The sequence below is a fragment of the Lissotriton helveticus genome, chromosome 8, assembly GCF_964261635.1.
Source record: "Lissotriton helveticus chromosome 8, aLisHel1.1, whole genome shotgun sequence".
Lineage (NCBI taxonomy): Eukaryota > Metazoa > Chordata > Amphibia > Caudata > Salamandridae > Lissotriton > Lissotriton helveticus.
The window spans coordinates 1,400,355,199-1,400,377,746 of record NC_136069.1 but is presented as its reverse complement, the minus strand read 5'-3'; the positions used below and the strand labels follow the sequence as shown (position 1 = coordinate 1,400,377,746).

Here is a 22,548-nt window from a genome sequence, read left to right as displayed (position 1 = left end):
CTAGGGCACAACTGACCAGCCTTGACCTTGATAGGGAGGAATATGCTGCGCTTCGGCTGAAGAATGCATTTTATACTGGGGGGGACAAATGTGGCTGCTTACTGGCCCATAAATTGGGTGCACAGAGACAGGCAGCAATAGTCACACTCATTTTGACTGACGAAGGAGACTAGCATACACGGGGCGAGGAAATTGCAAACACTTTACGTGATTTCCATGCCACTCTGTACTCCGCACTGGCCTTACCCAATCAAAATCCCTCTAGGTACTGCCAGGACGTAACACTCTCTATGTTGACAGCAGAAAAGGTGGTGGCCCTGGATAGTCCGATCAAGCCTGAAGAAGTTATCTCGGCTATAACTCGGCTTAAACTTCTCAAATCCCCCAGACCGGACGGGGTCACCGCCGTTTTTTTATAAAACCTTTTGCCACCTTGTGGCCCCAATACTAACACAACTTTTTAACTAAGACACAAGGGAACTACCACCTACCATGCTTCTGGCGTCAGTGGCAATACTGCCCAAGCACGGTAAAGATAAGATATTGCGCCTCATATAGGCCGATATCTCTCCTGAACATCGACTTCAAGATTTTTACTGGGATCCTCGCAGCTAGACTGGGGCCCATGATGCTGTGCTTAATAGACCTGGATCACGTTGGCTTTATGGTGAACAGACAATGTAGCGAACTACCAGACGGCTACTACACCTCCTAGACAAGTCACACCGGCAGTCCGAGGAGCATGTGTTCTTATCAATAGACAACCACTATAAACAAGGGGGACCCCTGAATTAGGATGTAGGTAGAGAGGCAGGGGAAAAGAGTCAAAATGTACAAAGGGAAAAACTCTACCTACATCAATTTAAAGTATGCTATACATCATATGCTTCAATAGCCATCAACATAAATATTCACTTCATTCAAAACAGTATATTAATTGCTTAATTTATTATTTTTTGCCTTTTCAATACAAATATATTAATGCATTTGTACATTTTGATTCTTATCAATAGACACCGAGAAGGCATTTGATAGGGTCCAGTGGCCCATATTGGAGAAGTACGGGTTTGGTTGTCGCTTTCACCAGTGGGTCTTCAGTGGCTACAGCTGTCCATCAGCTACGGTCCGAATGAATCGCTTCACCTTTGCACCCTTTAATATCACCAGGGGCACACGGTAGGGCTGCCCGCTCAACCACTTACAGTTCGCTCTTTACATGGAGCCACTAGCTCAGAAGATACGGGAGAACCAGCTGATTCAGGGAATCCTCTTTGGAGGAGTGTCATATCGTTAGCCTTTATGCGGACAACATGGTTGCAATGCTCGAGTCCCCCCTCACCTCCGTCCTGGCATTCCTCGCCGAAATGGAGGCATTTGTGGCAGCTTCTGGCTTTAAAGTAAATGTAGCAAAGTCTCAAGCATTGAGCTTCTCACTGACGCAAACTACTATTACAGTCCTGGCTCGGACGTGCCCTATTCCATGGGACCAACAGGTTATGCCCTAGCTGGGCATTCGGTTGTCCCTCTATATAGCTGAGGCAAAGTCCCTCAACTACTCTTGGCTGCTGCAGCAGACGATACAGGAGCTCCAAAGGTAGCAAACATTTAACCTACCATGGCTAGGTAGAATAGAGGCCCTCAAAATGAGCATACTCCCCAAAATTCTATCTCTCTTCCAAACCCTGCCGGTAGAACCCCCTCGGGTACCTTAAGGCAACTCTAATCTGAATTTGTCTCCTTTGCTTGAGCAGATAAGATACAGCAAATGAACAGAGACCTGACCTACAGGCCTAATGAAGAGTGGGTGTGGGAAATCCCTGATCTCGCCTGCTACTACAAAGCCACACAATTGCGGGCTCTCCTAGAGTGGGCTCAACCGGAGTCTGAGAAAAGCTGGCTCTTCATGGAGCGAGCGCTTGTGAAGCAGGCTCTGTGGAAGATCCCTTTCCTTCGCAGGGCTAGAAGACCTCCAGGATTATATGGGTCACCTGTGGCCCGCACCACACTGAAAGCCTGGGACGTGACAGCCACCCGCAATGGCTTGACGACTTTCCCATCGCCCCTTACTCTCATTACAGAGAACCAGGATTTGTCCTCGGGCCTTAATTGGGATGCATTTAGCCACTGGGATGCAGCAGGGCGCGGGTCCATAGGGTACTTTTTGATATCGATGGTCCCCGTTCCTTTGAGGATTTTAAGTCTGATTCCCATATGCCTGAAACAGAGCGTTCCCATTATTTGCAAATACGACATTGTGTCATACAACCGCAAATCCGCCAGTGAGTAGAGAGGTCCCTTACTAAGTATGAGCGCTGGCTGCTTTCCAAACAGTCCACAAAGCGAATCATTACAGAACTCTACCATATCCTGCGCCCCCCTGAACAGTTGGCCAAATCAGCAGGCCAAAGACTATGGGAGGCAGAACTAGGCCGGATTCGGACCCCCAAAGAATGGACAGATATCCACTATCAAGCCTGAAACTCAGCACGTTATATAAATAGCATTGAAACGGCCACTAAGATCATGTCATACTGGTACCTTACACCCTTCTGACTTCACAAGCGTGACCCTGATCGCTCTTCCACTTGCTGGAGGGGGTGTGACTCTGAAGGCACTCTTGCACCGGTTATGGGAATGCCCTGCACTCGCTACTTATTGGATACAAGTGCTGGATGAGATTGATAGCCCCTTTGACGCCACGCTCCTCCATTTTCCTACATATGTGGGCCTGGGGGTGATGAATGACTTACCTATCCCCTTAAATTTAGCAGAGGTAGGCAAATAGGCATAACTCTAGGGGCGGCACTACAAAACTGTCACACTGGGGCAGAGATAACATACCGAACGCACAAGGATGGCTGCACCGATTATGGTATGTCCTTGGTATAGAATGCATTACCACCTCGCTTCAGGGGGATGGGGCATCCTTTTCTGATGAGTGGTGCCCCTTTGTTTCCCTGCTGTGCACCGAATTTTGTGAGCTGTCCTGCCCTAGAAACTTACGGCTGCTTCGCCTTCCCAAACTGGGTCAAAGCACAAGCTGAACATTCCCTCTATGTGCTATGGAGTGATAGGGCTGCTTTTCACCTTGCTGCTCAGGCATCTAGAATGGGCGAGGAGACGGGAGGGGGGAGGAGTTTTATTTAATGTTTTGCTGATGCTTTGCGAAGCAACACGACAGCCACCGGCCTATGACTTAGGCCCCATGTCTCACTGCATCTTGTTTGTTGATAACAATAAAAAAAAATTCAAACTAAAATGCTTAAAAATCATACAAAGCAAGAAATATTTTTTGCATACAAAATGAAGTACCAGATTCTATTATATGATCCTTATTTCAATTTCTTTTTTTAAAAAACTTAATTGCCCACCCATGGAGCACTGGCTGGCCAGGCCCTGCTGTGCACTGCGGAAGACCATGCGTAGTGTCGGTCAGCAACTTGCACCAACTTGGGAATGGGACTTAGTTATAGGCCAGGCTCTGAGGGCAACACTTGCTGTGCAAGACAGGTGGTCATGGAAAATAGGGATTGGCTGCATGCAGTGGGTTGGGCGAAGGGGATGGCTAAACGTCTGCCCATGGAGTCAAGACCATGCCCAGAAGTGCTCATCAAGCACAGGGTGGGCACAGGAACCAGTCGGAGGTCTAACTCCCATTGCTCACAGCAAAAGTGCCCTGTGTGCTGGGAGGTTTGGCTGCCCACAGCGAGTTTGACCTATGGCATGGCCATCGGCCAGGGCCACTGCTCAGCAGGGTGCATATATTATTATAAATGATTGCAAATCTGTATGATGGTGTCCAAGAAGTTGGACTCACTACATCCAGCCTCACAACATGTAGTGATTGCAAGAATCCAGGATCATCACTTGCAGCCTTATGGCATCAAAAGGCTGCATGCAGCAATTTCAAATCCTCAGATAAAATCAAAGATTTAGAAGTATTTTTTTAAAGTATGCTGTAGAAACACAATTGTTCGGCAACTAGTGGCCCTTATGGAAAACGTTTCTAATGCACTACCAACAGGTCACTTGTTGCAGGTCTCAGTAGGAAGAGCTTTAATATTATCCTAAAAACAGGTGGGACTTCAGTGACTTGCTGAAGATGGTGATTAAGCGGATTTGTCACAGGTAAATCAGAAGTGAGTTCCAGAAAGTGTGGGTCAGATTATAAAAGGATTTGACGCATTTTGTAACTACTTTAATCCAGGCTCTCTCTACAAGGTTGGGAGTGGCCCTACTCAGGCATCTGGTGGGTGCAGGAAACCCATATATTCCAGCAAGTATCAGAGAGATAAATAGAGAAGACACTTGAAAATCAGTTAACATATCTTAAACATGATCCTCTATTTCACAGACTGATAGTGCAGGAACCTCCTGACTGCTGTGTCATGGTCTCATTAAAAAAAAAAAAACATGGCAATTTAAACCACAGCATTCTGTAGAAGGTGAATCAGGCTACCAAAAAGACCATCAGGCAGCACATTACTGTAGTCCGAATGAGCATTAATACTATCTCCCATCTTGCAAACCCAGATGGAAATGTAAAGTAGCAGCAGACGAATGGGCCTTAAATTACTCAGATGAAAACACCAATTGCTGAATATTGATTGCACTGATCTGATTTTTCTCAGCAATACTGTAAAAGATCAGTCAGGAATTGTACCTTCTCTGATGCTGTATATTGGTGTCCAAAAATCTCTTGGAGGGGAGGGGCGAATACTCGTAGGATTCTGCTTAGCGTTGGAGACATTTCAATGTAAGCAATTTCGGTCATTCAATTTTTGCTTCAAAAAATCACTTCCTGTAAAGCAAGTAAAGAGGCGCGGTCACTGCAGAATCTGGGTGTCTGAACACAAACCTTTTCTGGATGATGTTAAAGAGCAAGAGGTCATCTCTTCTGTTTGAACTCTTTACCTTTCCTTTCTTTCCTTTTATTGTTTTTCTGGCCTCCCTATCCTTTTTTTCTTTTTTCTACATTTCTTTGGATTTTTTCTTCTTTCTTAATTTATTCACTTTCTTCTGCTATTGTGGTAGCTATTCCTTTTCCCCTTTGGCATCTTTTTCCTACACTCTTTCATCTCTTTCCAATATACCTTATGACTTTTATAATTCTTTTGCTCTGTTCTGGTTCTCTCATTTATTGGTATCTATTTGGATTCTTTTTCTTTTCTTTTTCTTCTTATTACACCTTTTACTCTTTTCGGTCATCTCTAAAATCTTTTTTGCTCTTCCTGTAATCTTTCCTGTGGGTTTCACTTTCATTTGCTTATTCTTGTTCCACTTTCACTCATGACTGGTCTTCGAATTATCTCATGGAACGTTAAAGGTATTCGAAATCCTGTTAAAAAGCAACGTGTTCTCTCATTTAGCGAGATTAAAATGTCAAGTTGCTTTATTGCAAGAAACGCACTTAACTTTAAAGGATTTGTCTTCATTGCGTAAACTATGGGTGGGGGCAGCCTTTTGCTCCCCAACTGTTAATCACAAAAATTGTGTTATTATTTTGTTTCACAAATCGTTGACTGTTCAGTTGCTAAATGAGTTTCATGATACTAATGGCAGATGGTTGTTTTTAGATAGCATGGTTAACAATGTACAGCGTTCCTTCTGTAATGTTTATGGCCCTAATTGTATTGATCCTACCTTTTGGAACGACTTTTCTTCATTCCTCTCTTCGCATGTGTCCGAAGATTTAATTGTGGGTGGTGACTGTAACCAGCTAATGGATCCCTTTTTAGATAGGAAATCAAAAACTAAGTATATTCCCAATAAGATGCAAAAATCCTTTCATAAAGCAATTTCTTCCAGAGGCCTTATAGACTCTTGGAGAACGTCTCACCCTGACTCTTAAATTTTCTTTTTTCTCTCCAGTGCATGCCTCACACTCCCGTATTGACTATATTTTTCTTTCCCAGCACGCCTTCCAGTTTATGACCAACTCAGAAATAGGCTCTATCCTTCTCTGACCACGCCCCTGTTATTCTGGACATGGATTATCCCTCTCCCATCCCTGCTTCTCGGCGTTGGCGCTTTAACAATTCTCTTCTCCTTGACTCCCAGTTTGTCGATCACTTCACACTTTTCATGGATGAATTTTTTCAGACTAACCTTCACTCTACTTCTGAGTTTCATTTTATCTGGGACGCCTTTAAAGCAGCTGCTAGAGGTTGTATTACTGATTTTGTATCTCACAAGAAGAAAAAAGCTCTCTCTCAATCATCTCAAATCCTGAAACAAATTAAGGCGCTTGAGCATCTTTATTTTACTACTAACTCCTCTGATACTTTGTCTTCTCTAATTAAAGTTAAATGCAATACAACAAACACTCTTGGGACTCTGCTTCCAACAATCTTCTCAAGTTTAATGCTAAAATGTATGGCGGGCGTAATAAGGCGGGCAAATCTCTTGCGAATTATCTTAAAATTAAAAAACAAAAATCTAAAATTGTAGCCATTACGGACTCACAGGGCATTTCACAGTCCACTGATGCCAAAATTCTTGAATGTTTTGTTCAGCACTACTCCTCCCTCTATACCCCTGAATCGATTCCTTCCTCCGCCCAAATTGATTTTTTTTTCAATCCATCCCTAAACCCCTTGATAATCATGTAGATCTTTCATCTCTGGACATTCCTATCTCGGAGACAGAAATTATAAATGCCTTTACTCTTTTGCCTAAAGACAAAACACCTGGTCCCGATGGCTTTACAGTGCGTTTCTATCTTCATTTTAAAACTGTTTTAATACCACATTTACTTTCTTTGATTAACCATTTTCTCACTAAGGGAGAATCTAAGGGGTCCTTTACGCAAGCAATGCTTTGTCTCATCCCTAAAAAAGATAAAGACCCTTCCTCCTGCAAAAATTATCAGCCTATTTCCCTTATTAATACATATTGTAAAATTTATGCAAACATTTTTGCCATTCGAATCAATAAAATTATCCCTGAACTTATCAATATATATCAATCTGGATTAGTTAAAGGTATATCTATCACTGATAATTCGAGAACCCTTCTTAACATTATATATCTTGCTTCGAAGATGGATTCCCCTATTGCCGCTATTACATTAGATGCGGAGAAGGCATTTGATCGAGTAAATTGGGATTTTATGTTTGGAGCGCTCAGATGGCATGGTTTCAGTCCCCCATTATTCATTATATCCAACTGTTATATTCAGCTCCCTCTATTTCTATTTGCGCTAATGGCTTACAGTATATATTTCCCCCTAGGCAAGGTAGCCCCTTATCGCCCCTTCTTTTTGTTCTTGCTTTAGAACCTTTTCTGGAAAAAATACGGCGTTCCTCATCTTATAATGGCTTCATTTATAAAAATGTTGAGATTAAATTCACTGCTTATGTGGATGATATTTTACTTTATATCTCTAATCCGGTTTCTTCTTTGCCTGCTCTTTTTTCTTTATTGCAGGATTATTCTTTAGTTTCTGGATATAAACTGAACATAGATAAATCCGAAGTTTTACCTCTTAATAAGTTTTGTCTCTCACCTGTTTCAGGGATTTGGTTTTGAATGGAATCCCAAAAGTATTAAGTGTCTACGTATCCTTTACGCCAACACCATTAGAGAAACTATTAATATTAATCACAAAGATATACTTAAGAAGGTCTCTTCACTTATAGACGGTTGGTCCCCTCTTTTCTTATCCTGGTGGGGGAGGCTTGCAACCGTTAAGATGATGCTACTTCCTATTGTTAATTTTTACCTTTCCATGCTTCCCATCTCTCTTCCACATTATTTCTTTAAATCCATTAATCGTCTTCTAACTAAATTCTTATTTCTCCCCCCTACTTTTAAGCACTCTAAAGCACTTGCCCTTTCGCTGTTTTGCTCTTTTCTTTCACAAGCTGAACTTCATTCTCTTGCTCCGATTTGGTATAATAAATTCCCAAAGCTCAATAACAAAGCACTTTTTTAGAAAGAATGGATTGATAAAGGTATTATAACTTACAATCATTTAACTACTGGTAACTCCTTGCTTTCCTTCTCTGCTATTAGCGATACCTTTCACCTCTCCAATACATACTCTTCCCGTTACCCCTTGCTTCAACAAGCCCTAACTTGTATTATTTCTCATGATTCACTACCCACTACTTCTCCATCTCTTTCACCTCCAACTTCTTTTTCTACTCCTCTCAAGGCTTCTGCTATATATAAAAAACGTTCTCGGACCACTTCTGATAGGATTAAATCTAAACTTGAACTATTATGGGAACAGGATCTAGTTCAAGAATTCTCCTTACAGGTTTGGAATAACATTTGGTCCAAAATACACACAGTTTCTCCTTCTGCTAGCACCACACGGACCTTTTATTTTTTCTACAATAGGCTTTTTTATACTCCTTCTGATTTACATAAATTCAAGTTACTTGATTCTAAAAAATGTTGGTCCTGTTCACAGGAGACTAGCAATTTTCTACATATGTTTTTTTATTGTCCGTTAGTTAGGTCCCTTTTGTCTCGTATCTGGGTAAAATGTAATGATATTTTAGCCACTGACTTCCCCTTTGAGATAGTACACATTTTCTTGGGTGGTTCTTCTCCTATTTGGAACGACCATTGCAATGTTCGTAAATTTATAGATCTTTTCATAGCGATATCTCTTCAAATAATCACAACTAACTGGAAGGATACATCCAAGATAACCTATAATGCTTGGTGGAATTTTGTTGTGTCATCATCATAGACTTGATCGTGCTTTTGCCACCACTGTTCCATTATTGTGGTTGCCATTAACTGATTTTCTTTCTAGGAATGTCTCGTCATTGTTTTTCTTATTTTTCCTTATTTCAAAGATGCTTTTATTTTACGGTTTTGCATTTTTGGAAATGTAGAGTACTGAGTTTATTTTCCAGATTGTTCCTTCCTTTCTCCCCACCCCCTTTTTTCTTTTTTTTTCCTCTCGATCTCCCCTAAACCTAAATACCTTTAAAAAAAAAAAAAAAGCTTGTTTTTAGGTACAATTTATTTACCCCCTTTGGGGTTGTTTGTATTTTTCAATTTTACTACTTTCCTGATTCTTTGTACTGCCATAGTTTGCTGTAATGACGTTTTACTTTGTATTACCGTTTTAATAAAGCTTTCTGAACTAAAAAAAAAGAGCAAGAGGGAGAAGCCTGTGGAACCCTTTAGGAGAGAAAACCTTTCCAAATATCAAAGTCCCTTATAGTGACCCTCTATGTCCTACCTGACGAAAACTAAGTCGCACTCCTACCATTGTCAACCCGTTACTATGGCCGTAGAATTTGAAAGAGCAGGATGGTCCATGGTATCAAAGGCCTAAGAAAACTCAATCACGACCTGCACACAAGCCAACCATTCACCCATACTGAAATAATCAGCCTAAAGCCTCAGGAAAGCAGCTTCTGCCCAATATATGGGAAGAAATCCTGACTACATGGGAGAAAGATATTTGGTGATTTTCTTAATGTTCTTGAGGTTGCATTAATGTTGGCAGATTAGAGATGGACCCGAAACTAGACAGAATGTGGAATCCAATTTGCATTTCTTGAGGAAAGAAGCAATTCTACCTCTGGAGGGACACCGGAGTAACATGCTTAAGGGAAGACAAGTTGACAAGAAAAAAGACAAGAGGTGCAAATAGACTTTGTAATTTTTTAACCACGCATGCATGTGTTAGCTCATCAGGAAAGTCAGTGGGCTTGAGATTTTTCAGCATCTTTTCGATCCATGAAAATAAAAGTGGATACTGATTGGAAGCATAACATCATCAGTAAGATTTCTGCTACTATGTGAAAAGCCTAGGATAAATGAGATTTTCTATGGGAATTTGAGAACAGACCCATAGTTCATAGACTACGGCACATAAAAAACTGCACTTTAGAAGTGCAAATATTACCAAAGGTATCGCAAAATAAGTAATAAAGAAAATACATTGTAAAGAGGAGTAGCCATAAATAAAACTTTATTCTTTTGTGTCATTTACAGGCAACCAAGCACCATGTACATACATGGCACTGGACAACTAATATGGTTGCAGTCACACAGACTGAATAAAAGGCTGGCGATAAAAATGTTCGTATGGTAAAAGCAAGGTAACCCTGTAACAGAAAAGTGGCAAAATACAGTTTGCCATAAAACGTTTGTATTGTTGCATTGGTTCTGAATAAAAGAAATCTGAGTGCCATGCGAAACTCAGCTCTATGGTTGCAGGTCAGGCTAAAAGTCTGTACAGTCATTTTGTCCCTGGCATTTATGAAAATTAAAAAAAGTTAAAAACTATAGCAGCAACAAGCAAACCCATTGACAAGAAGGCAAGGGTTAAGAACTAAAAGATTTATACAATGTGTTTCATCTGGTGCAGTTCATCTTCCATCGGCTGGAGTTCGACTTAGCGATAGCATGATGCGAGAAAATCGTTCGCATAGGTCATAAGTCGAATAGGAAGGTAGCTTTGGCGGGTCATTGAAACCTTTAATTTCCGTAGAACAATCTAGCAATTTTGGCAGGAAGTCAGTCAACTTTTCTTGCAAGTCCGCTGTAAAAAACAAAAAACACAATCAAGCTTTATTATGCCCTTTACCAGGAAGTAAAGCAGGGTCTGTTACTGTAAACTACAGAAAATGAAAACACTGATCATAAGGACTCTAGGTCAGATTCTTTTTTCAAGAACATTGTTTTAAACTAATGACCAATGTATGTTGCATCGCTCTAGGTATCAGCAACTGCAATTAACGTAATTCTTCATCAACAGACACATTACCCAGTGGCGGTCGCACTGGGTAGTTATAGTTAGGTCAGTTCCATAGTAAAAGGGTTTTTGTGTTGCCAACAACTTGGTCCTGTTTGACGAATCTCCATGAAAATTTCAATAAAGGTGCTACTTTGTGACTAGTTTGTGCATTGAAAGTTTCAGGGTGATCTGTCAAGTGTGGGGGGGGGGGAAGAGAGGGAGAAGGGTAGGGAGGGGTGGAGAAAGAAAAAAAGGGTGTTCCCAAAATACCCATGCATTTTCCATAGACTACTTTAGGCAGGGTTATAGCAAAAACTGATGAATGGAATTACACAAAATTTGGCAGGAAGTTAGATCATCTTAGACCGCAGATTATGCTTTTTGTGATTTGGTGTAAATCCGTTCAGTAGTTTTATAGAAATGAAGGGTAAAACTATTTGTATATCTGGACGGTTGGGCCTGCAAGAGGCTTGAGAGACTCTTGAAGGAGGGACAATTTAAAAACTGAGTTTTCTGATTGGCTCAAGGACCTTTATTTCCCTAGGACCAATTTGCTCCCATGGAAGTCAGACTCCCATGGGAGCGAACGCTCCGATGGGCTGCCTGCCAACATTGGGTATCTTGGGGAACATTAACGTTTTGAACAAAAAAAAAAAGTACAGAAAGGTACCCGTTATAGTTAGCAGAGCTAACTAGAACATTCACTGCTTATTACCTCACATATTACATCGCTCATGATATGTTCTATGACATCACTGATGACATCTCAAAGGACATCACCGATGACATCATCTAAGCTTCTTTTGCAGATATTGCTCTATTAGTATGGCAGAGGCCTGAAAGAAGTACAATTTATGTGGTTTTATTTTTAGTTTCAAATGTTCATATCACCAACATATTCACCTAACTAAAACGTTACTTTAAACTTTGTTTTGTTTCAGTGAATTTCTAAGATTTTGTGGTTGTTTTTAAAACAAAAACAGATTTTCTTATCACACCGTAGAAATTCACTGAAAAAAACCAAAGGTTACAGAGACGTTCTAGCTAGGCTCAGGTTTCACTCATACATAAACCAAGGAAATTCAGCCGTTATAGTTAGTGAGCTACCTGTAACTCGTGCCCCTGCAATGCACTGCTTATGACCTCACATATTACACCACTCATGACACTGCCAGTGACATCACTGATAACATCGCTGTTGACTTTTCAAATGACATCACTGATGGCATCCACAGAATCGGACGCACCCACTCACACCCCAATATAATCTTTCATGCACACACTCCAACTTCCACACTATCATTCTCAAACCCATTCACACACCCACACCAGTACTTACACAGCCACTTACTGGTTCATAAACACATCCAATCACTCACCCATACAGCCACTCGTACACCCACTCGTACACCCACTCACTAATACCGACATATCCACTAAAACCCATACAGCCACTCACACACTGAATCAGTCCCAATAGAGCTACTCACTCACCCATATAGTCAATCACACAGCTACTCACTCACCCATATAGTTACACACTCACTGACTTACTCATACAGATACTGACGCATACTCACTTCACCTATAGTCACTGATAAGCACACACTCACCCATACAGCCACTCACAGTCACTCACTCACCCATACAATCACTTATACACCCCATCTCTCACCTATACTTCCTTTCACATACCCAGTTACTCACCCATACACCACTGACAAATGCACTCACCGACACAGCCATACACACTCACATACACCCATACAGGCACTCAGACACAAATAGAGGAACTCAAACAACCAATCATTCACCCATTCAGAAACTCACACACCCACTCATACACCCATACAGGCACTTAGACACCAACTGACACACAGATGCAGACATTCACACAACCTAATCACTCACCCATAAATTCACTGAGATACCTAATCACTCACATACAGTTAGTCAGGCACCCACTGAATGATCCACTAAGGCACTCGCACATCCACTGATTCACCAATACATCTTGGTATATATTTTAACACTCAAGCGTTTTAAAAACACAATTGTGACCCCCTTCCCTGGACCATTTTGGGCCCCAGGGACCCCATCCCCCAGGACTTGCCCCTTTTTAAAAAAACAGGATTCATAAAAAATAGTGGGCCCTACCGGGCTGATTTCAGCCCCAGGGGCCGGAGTTTAAAAAAAATATGTAATTGAAATGGAAGCGCCCCCCTCCCATTGCCTTCTTGGGCATGTATCCGTCCAGGAGCCTATCCTCAAGAGGAGAGGCCTCAGGAGGGGTTTCTCCTTATGGAATCACCGGTTGGAGAGCGTGCCGCACATACATGTATCGGAACCTCTCAGTGTCAGCTAATTCGTAATTCTGCTGGAGGGCTGGGAAGGGCACCCCCCTCCCTTTAACCAGAGGTCACCAACCTAAGAAATCCCTATTGTAGCCCATTTATCAAATCCCTTTGTTCTCTAGAGGGAGCCCTATTTTTCTGTACCACATGGGTGGGTGGTCTGTGTTATAGTATTTGCCCATTCCATGCTCCTTTGGACCGAATGCCACACCTGTACGGAGTGCTTTGTGGGACCAGTCAGGTGAAAGTTCGCGGGCTTTGAATACAATGCCCATGTGTGATTGCTACTAGGGAGTAGCCATCTGTCCATGGGATACCACGGATCATTCTGGGGTCGATATATGCTGTGATTTATGGCCGCTAGTTGTGCCGCCCAGTAGTACTTTTTAATATTTGGTAAACTAATTCCCCTGCCATATCAGCCTTTCACAAGTTTTGAGAATGACATTGGTGGTGTACTATTTCCCAAAGCTTCCACTATTCTAAAGTACTAGGTGGGGACAAGAGCATGCGAGTTCTGAAGAATGTACAAAAAACAAGGCAGCAACATCATTTTAAAAAGTGCGGCTCTGCCCAAAAGCGACAGTGGAAGAGACTTCCAGTGCTCCACATAACCCCTCAGCTGCTGTAGTGGTGGCAACAAGTAAGATGCATAAAATAATTTGGGGTACTTAGTAATAAAGATTCATAGATATTTAAACCCCCCGTAGCAATTGAAATATGATATTCTTTTGGCAAGGTTGGTGGTCTTCCCTTTAATACAAAAATGAGTGATTTGGACCAATTCATAGTGTACCCGGAGTATGTACCAAAATTAGTAAAGATGTTAAGAGCCCTATGCAGGGATCTCTTTGGGGAGGCAAGGGACAGCAAAATATTGGCTGCATAGAGCGATATACGGTCCTCTCAGCCCTCCGTCCAGCGTAACCCTCGAATTATAGTGTCCCTCCGGATCCAACAAGCTAGGTGTTCTAGTGTGAGCATGAATAACAGGGGGGACAAGGGGCACCCCTGTCTCTTCTCCCTATGGAGACAAAAGATAGCTGATTTTTTTGTTGTAGACTACGACTTGTGCAAGTGGGTCGGCAGAGTCAGACCCAGTTAATATGGACTTAATTAATGTTTTTAATCAAATTGATGAGGTGCGGAAATTTGTGGCTAGGAATTTTGGCAATAATTTACGTGTGTATTTGCTACATCACTAAACAACTTAATAATGCACAGTGCATGAATGATGTTAACAGAAACTGAAAGAATACAATAGATTTTTCTCCCCCCCCCCCCATTGAATCAGTCCCAATTTTGGAAGGTTTTAATTTGAGTTATATTAACGTGTGCAGATATTTCTGCATTCGAACAAGGCCTAACTACATGCTTCTCAAATATATTAGTCATAGAGTGTTTAGTTTAATATTTATTTATTCCCTTTTGGGCAATGTTAAACATGCAACGCTTTTTTTTTTTCTTTCTTTTTTTTCTTTTTAGTTCAGTAAATTTTTTTATTGAATTTTCAAGAAAGGAGAAGTACATAAAGACATACAAAAAAAAGTTGAATGAATTCATTAAAATACAAAGAAGCGAAAAAGAATAATCATAAAAATTACAGTCAACAATAAAATTCATCGCCAGAAAATAATTTGTCAATTAAAGGAAAACAGAAGAAAGGGAAAGGAGGGAATGGGATGGGAGAAGGGAAAGGTAATGATACATTTCATAGCATAAATACTTAAATAAGTAGAGTTACCAACACTATATTAGCAATAAAACAACAATAATTAGAACTGTACATATGAATCAATAGGAGACCAAAAAGATTGAAAAGTCGACGAATTATGAGGAACACCTTGTAAAAATTATCCAGGACCACCAAGCATGAACTGAAAGGGAAGAAACATCCTTCCAACAAAAAGTGATGGATTTTAACGCAGCCGATACCAGAAAATTTAATAATTTTGCTTCAATATCGTCAAGGGGTACACTCAGAGCAACAGATTTACAGATAACTAAATTATAAGAGGGTAAGTCAGAAATAGGCAACATTTTCTGTATCACGTTCCATACTTCAGACCAAAATTTTAAAATAGTCGGACAATCAAATAACATATGACGTAAGGAACCAGGATGTGAATTGCAATGCCAACATAGATTAGATGGTAATAAGTGAGCTTTAAATAAACGTAATGGTGTCCATAAGGAATTAAACAAAATATAAGCATTAGTTTGATAAATAGATACTGGTAAACATCCAGAAATGGAAAGGGACCAAATTAAAGACCAGAAATCATTTGGCAGTGATAAAGATAACTCATTATTCCGGAAAGTAGAAATTGTATCAACATTGGAACCTAAGGATACAGTGAGTTTTTTTATAGAATACAGACACCGCTTTAGAAGATAAAGAAACAGTTTTAACATAAAGCATAAAATCAGCTGTCATTTTTGAAGGAATACCATTGGGGAAGGAATCTAAAATAGAATTACAGAGAAATTGATATTTTGACAGATCAGATAAAGGCAGATTAAATTTTGATTGGAGTTGAATAAATGGAATAAACTCATCATCCATGAAAACATCTCCAAAATAAAAAATACCTTTAGTAATCCAGGAAGACCAAAAGGAGATATTCCTATTTAATTTTATCAAGGCACTATGCCACAAGGACAAAAGTACTGTAGAAAGTAAGGGGGATTCAAAATTGGAATCTAAATCATTAAAAATTAATCTTGATGATTTAATAATGGAAGAAGAATGTACTATTTTAGATACGGGAGACATGGTTAACAGGGATAATAAAGGAAACGGTTTAACGAGGGAAGTCTCAATATGAAACCAAATAGGGGGAATAAGCATAGAAGATATATTAAACCATAACGAACTCTGTTTAAGGATAAACGCTTTATGATACAACAGGAAATCAGGTAGGGCAAAACCAATATGACATTTGGGGATTTTTAATTTTTTATAAGCAATACGAGGAGGCTTATTATTCCATAAAAATTTCGATAAAAGTTTGTCAACATCTTTATAAAATTTGAGTGGAAATTGAGTCGGGATCATTGCGAGAGAGTAAAATATTTTAGGTGCAATAGTCATTTTAATAGATTCCATTCTCCCCCACCAAGAAAGATGAAGGGAGGACCATTTGGATGTTTTTTGTTTAATATATTCTAGGAGGAAATCACAATTTAATTTTAAAGTAGCATGAAGGGACGATGAAAATAGTATTCCAAGGTATTTCAATTTACTCTTTTGCCAAACAATATCTGGAGAGGGTAGCATATCAGAAGTACATAACATATTTAGTGGAAAAAATTCAGTTTTAGTAACATTTAACTTATAACCTGACACAGTAGAATATTGAGAAATAATATCAAGTAAAAAAGGAACAGAGGAAACAGGATTACTAATAAATAACAACACATCATCAGCATATGCTAAAGTTTTAACAGTAATATCATTGATATTGATTCCCTGAATGTTATCACATTTTCGAATGTAATTAAGAAATGGCTCTATTCCAAGTAAAAACAAAGAGGGGAGAGGGGACAACCATGACGGGTTCCTCTGAAAAGGGAAAATTGGTTAGTAATCTGGCCATTAATAAATAATCGAGCTGTGGGAGCATAGTATAAAGCAGAAATCATACGAATAAAGGAGGGGCCAAAATTAAAAGATAACAGAGTTTTAAATAGAAATTGCCAATGGATTTTATCAAACGCTTTTTCAGCATCTAATGCCATAACACCAGCAGGCCTAAGGATAGTGGAGCTTTGTTCAATAACATGCAATAACGTTCTCGTATTATTAGCAGAATATCGATTTTTCATAACACCAGATTGGTCAGGGTGAATGATTGAGTGCAGAATAGGTGCTAACCTGGAAGCGATAATTTTGGCATATAGTTTACAATCTTGATTAATCAATGAAATGGGCCTATAATTAGCAACAAGGGTAGGGTCTTTATCAGGTTTGGGAAGTACAACAATTAAGGCCTCAGAGAAAGAACCCGAAATGGTACCTGATAAAGAAAAATGAGAAAAAATCTGGCTCAAAAAAGGTAAAAGGTGATGTTGAAACTCTTTATAAAATTCGGCAGGGATACCATCAGGACCAGGGGATTTTTTCTTTGGAAGTGATTTAATGGCCGTGAGAATTTCTTCCTTAGTGATGGGTAAATCTAACTTAAGTTTATCAGAGGAAGAAATGTGAGGTAAGGCCGAATGTTGTAAAAAGGAATCAATTAAAGTATCATCACAGTGGAATAAAAATTCAAAAACTCTTTAGCAATCTCATTATGGGAAAAAGCAATGTTTCCCTGAGGGCATTTAATGGAAGTGATCTGAGTTTTATCTCGTTTAATACGTAAATAATTAGCCAAAAGTCTGCCAGATTTATTGGAGTTGAAACGAAATTTAGCATTGGATTTAGAGAGTTGTATACCGGCTCTAGTGCTGAGAATAGCATTACATTCATACCTTAGCTTTTGTAATTTTACTTTATATTGGGGATCATTAGATGAAATAAATAAACGCTCAAAATGAGCTATTTGTTTCTCTAAGGATTTAACCTGTGAATTAAACTTCTTATTTTCATGAGCCATGATAGAAATAGTGGTACCCCTAATACAGGCTTTAAATGCATCCCATCGAGTGGTAATAGAGGTAGAACCTTCTGAATTGAAAGTGAAATAATCCTGAATAGCCTGAAGTATTTGGGGTTTATGAGTATCATTAAGAACAATGTCGGAATTCATGCGCCATCTGGACTGTTTAGTAAAGGAAGAGGATACATTCAAAACAAAAGAAATCATAGCGTGATCTGAAATGTCTATGGCACCAATGGTAGGATTATTTGCAAATTGAACAAGGGAAGGAGAAAGGAAAAAATCTATTCTGGAATGGGAATTATGAGGATTGGAGAAAAAGGAAAATTCTTTACCAGTTGGGTGATATAATCGCCAAATGTCAGCTAACTTGGTGGTTTGAAGAAAAGTCTTAAAGGCATGAAAAGTCTTAGACGGCCGAAATTTAGATGTAGACATTCTATCTAATAGGGGATCCACAAAAATATTGAAATCACCACCAAAAATCAATGGAGCATTTCCCAACTTTAAAACTTCAGACGTAACAGTTGACCAAAAAACAGGATCCTCTAACGTAGGGCCATAAACATTAATCAAAAAGAAAACAGAGTCATGAAGTTTAACTTTAGCTATAATATATCTGCCATCAGAGTCTGAGATCTTATGCAATACCTGACAATGCAACCTTTTGGCAAAGAAAATAGCGACCCCATTCTTTTTACCTGCAGCAGGAGAAGAGACAATTGAGTCCACCCATTTTTTGTTCATATAACTTAAAACTTTATCATCAACATGTGTCTCTTGGAGAAAACAGATGTCAGCCTTAGAAGAACCTAAATAATCTAAAATTTTTAAACGTTTTACTGGATGTCGTAAACCTTTTACATTAAGAGAAACAATTTTAATATTATGAACATTAGCCATTAGGATAGAATAGAAGGAAAAGAAAGAAATGGAAACAAGAAGAAGGCAAGATAGGACAGGTTAAGAGAGTAACTCTGATTGAAAAATAGGAAAGGGAGAAACAAAAAAGAGAGAGAAAGGTACAAACAACCAACATACATAAAGACAAGGAAACGCACACCCGTTCCTCAAGCGCTGAAAAAACCCAGGTGCAGCAGCTAAACAGAGCTGTAGGCAGAGCTAGGCCCAAGCCAGCCTCTTTCTTAATTAGCTCTCCGCCCCCAGGCTCAGAATCTCGGCAGGACCTCGAGGAGCAGTGTGGAGCAGAAGCATGGGAGGTGAGGGGAAAACTCCCGTCGACCAAAATCGCAAGAAAAAGCACTCACAGGTGAGGAGAGGCTTCAGGAGGCAAGCACTGGTGTTTTCGCCGGGTTAATTGCAGGAATTCGTCGTTAAATTAAGCTGAAAGCTCCTTGGAATCACGGAGCTCCGGTGGCGGCGGCCATCTTGGTTGACGCGCTCGCGCGTCTCCTACATGCAACGCTTTTGAGCAAATTATGTGGTGCAATGCTTTGATTTATAAAAAGATTTAAAGAAAAGATGCCCACGGCATGATTCTGCAGGACAAGGCTTCCTTTTCTGTACCTCTGTGTCTCTAAGTTGTCCCCAAGTGTTTATTTTTGTTCTCTAAATCAGGAAGCAACTGAGAATACCTGGCTCATGCTATCAAAGGGGATAGGTACAAAGATGCTTTGATATAACCATAAACCAACAGCTAAATATCTCAAGACTGAGCTTCTGTGATATTACAGTCCGGGAGAGCATTAATATACACACAACCCTGACTATCAAACTTGGCACGGAATTCTCAAGAATCTAAACAAAGTGACCCCTGAAGGGTAGAGCACCAGTGAAGCAGACCTTACAACCCAGACACTGCAATTTTCTTAAATCTACGGTAGATTTTTTAAAACTATCACAGTAGTCAATCCCAGATATACAAAAGACTGCATTAGAAATCACACAAAGCAATATGTATATAGAATTGTGTTATTTTTTTGATCGGAGATAACTCCATAATCACTAAAAGTATATGATAGTCTCTCCTTATGCATACAGTGTCTATCGCCCCATAGGCTAGTCAACAACCGTGGAAATGGGCCCCATCTAGAATGTTGCCTGGGATATCTCATTGAATATAGAACTTTAGAGGATAATAGAACATCTAATTGGGCAAATTACGCCATAAAGGTATAAAAAAAAAAAACCAATACAGGCGAGCACCAAGAGAAACTGACTGGGGCTGTCTCAACCAATCCGATCTCTTCTAAGGACTGCACATGATATTGTGTGTAAAAGGGAAGCATGAAACAATAAATTGCTTTTTTGTGTTGGCCTGCAGTCTCCGAAAAAAATGGGTTGCAACAAACTTTCTTTGCATATTATTAATCAGTTATAGATACAGATCAGGTGAGAGATAGTTTAAGCTTTACCATACACCACAGTAACATTTGTGCTTTACACTATTTTGCCAATGTGCCTGTACATTTGCAAGAGTAGAAGTTAAAGCGAAAATCATACATGTCAACCTTCTACGGTTTTTAGGTGAGATGCAGATTAAGTTGCAGCTTTAACGTTGCATATGTCTCTAATGTGAATTGGGTCATTAAATCTGTCCAGGTTGTCCCATATTCCACCCTGTAAAATAAGTATTACATTAGTACAAATAAAGTCTTCCATGAGTTCAGGTCTGGCTAAAGTTCTATCAAGGTTTGATGAACAGCTGGAAGAGTCTCCAGGGTTATTTTGGGTTAGCTCTTTCCATAACAGCATTTTCTGTGAGTCTTCAGTGGCAGCAGCTCAAACATTGCTCATCAATGATGTAAGTCATACTGATGAAGATGAATCCCAGTCAAATTTGAGATGGAGTTCAGTAAAAGAAAAATGCATCAGTAGAGTTTGTTCATTAACTTTACTAGCTTTCGGCTTAATTCATTTAACACAATGGCGCCATCTGAAACCACTGGGATGTATTTGGCTGTAAAAACAGATGAGGGAAGAAACCATGGGACTCACTGAATTAATAGGATGTGCCTGCTTATCTTGCCAAAACCTCGATATTGATCAAAATCTATGCAATAATTATTCTTGGCTCATTGGCACCCACCTTCTGTAAAACATTTCTTGTTGAAATTGGGGATACCCGCATATCGGCATAGTATAAAATAAAGAAGAGTGGTGTCAGCACTCATCACTGCTTAAGGACATGATGTCTTATTTAAATTAGACGAACAATGATGGACAGGGGATTATACAAATGCACCGACTCGTTAGTCTTAATTCCTCAAATAGGACACCAAATGGTTTACAATTACCCACCTCAGAACATGGTTTGCCACCATTAGACCACAAATATTAAGCATCGAACAGAAGGCTCTGAAATGCAACGTAAACATATATTCAGAGTATATACAGCACTAATGCTGAACACAGACACTTTGAACAAGAGGAGGTCGATTTCTGATCCTTTATTTCAAATATTTGGGCAAATACAGCCAACACGTTTCACCCGTGGCGGGCTTCTTCAGGGCATCCAAAGTGGAGAGATGCACCTATGAAAATACAAGTTCTATCTTTGTAACAGTTGCACTAGCAGACTGGCAGCTCACTGTGTATATTAGGAAAGGGCAGGGTCAGTTCGAACTGACCCTGCTGAGCCATAATGCCCTTAGACATAATGGGTGTACACTGAGATGTGGAGGACAGTTTCACATTTTTCTAATGCTGTTTAGGCCGTACATCAGCCAGAACAGGCTCTTCACTTGAAAATGTGCACTTTTGCAGCACTCTTCCGACACTTTCCATTCAAGAAAGAAAAAAACAAACACATTTGCTCTTATCAGGATTGGCGCACAATAAGGACTTTTCCTAATATACAGAATTTATAATGGATGCTGAGTGGCCTCATTTGAATTTAGTAAAGCTACAACCTTCCAATTTATATTAATAAATTAAATAAAATATTTCATCATTTTTTGTATTTTTTTTATGAATGCCTCTTTTTGAATTTTGACATTGTTTTGAGGTTGACACTGTCGAAAATACTTAGGCAGGGATCCCCAGCTTCTAGTAAAGACTCAGTGGGGCAACGTTGGGCAGGGGTCACGCCGGCACCCAGGAAGGAAGGGAGGACCGGGTCAACCCAGCAGGCTCAGCGGGCAGAGTCAGACGACTATCTTCCGTAACCAGCTTCGCGTCAGCCAATGGACGGGGAGAAAGCAAAGAGCAACAATGCTTCTTTGCCTTCTTTTTGTGCTTCGACTTACCCGAAAACTAACACTTCGATGATGAGTGGTAGTGTTGGCTCTGTTACCGGTCCGGTGACCCCCCCACTTGACCAGGACCTCGAGCGGAGCGGACTGCCGGGCCATGAGAAGCTTCGGGGACCGCTCGTGCAAAGGCTTCGGGTTCAGTCCTTCGGGTCACACCAAAAGGCACATGAGGTGCAGGTCCATAACCAACATCAATTTGCGACAGGAATCGCAAGCCATGAAGCCGGTTCGAGGACGGGACATCCCTATGTACACCAGGAGTTAAACGACTCGAAAAGATGTCGCAAAAAGGAGAGTCAAAAAACGACTCAAGGTACCGCTCTCTCCGGATCTGCTCTGGCTGGCGCAGAAAAAGGAAGAACTGATGTCAGCGCGCAAAGGTGGTGTCTAAGTAGATACCGCAACGTCATTCCGGTGACCACGACACCAACGAAGAACCTTGCCGACGCGCAGGGGAACTGCTAAAGAAAAAGGATCCAGTCTGACGCCTGGGGGTAATGCTAAGGTGAGGAATCCATATGATAATAGTCTCTTTCAGATTGGCAGACCAGACACCTTTCAGAAGGAATCGCAAGCAACCAAAAGTGTTTGAGGTTGACTGTGTTACAATCTAGAGGGGACTAGGCCATGCAGTTCTGATCCTAGTTAAGCAGGATCAAAGTTGG

General features: G+C 40.3%; 1 protein-coding gene across 3 annotated transcripts in view; it reads right to left on the bottom strand.

Annotated features, from left to right (window-relative positions):
• Positions 1–9,926: 9,926 nt before the first annotated feature.
• USP25 (ubiquitin specific peptidase 25) overlaps positions 9,927–22,548 on the bottom strand; it is a 528,720-nt gene continuing 516,098 nt past the window's right edge. For all 3 annotated transcript variants that reach the window (XM_078658355.1, XM_078658353.1, XM_078658354.1), the window contains one exon: positions 9,927–10,516. In XM_078658355.1, coding sequence (XP_078514481.1) covers positions 10,344–10,516 — 173 coding nt within the window. In that variant the 3' untranslated portion in view covers positions 9,927–10,343. The remainder of the gene's footprint in view (positions 10,517–22,548) is intronic.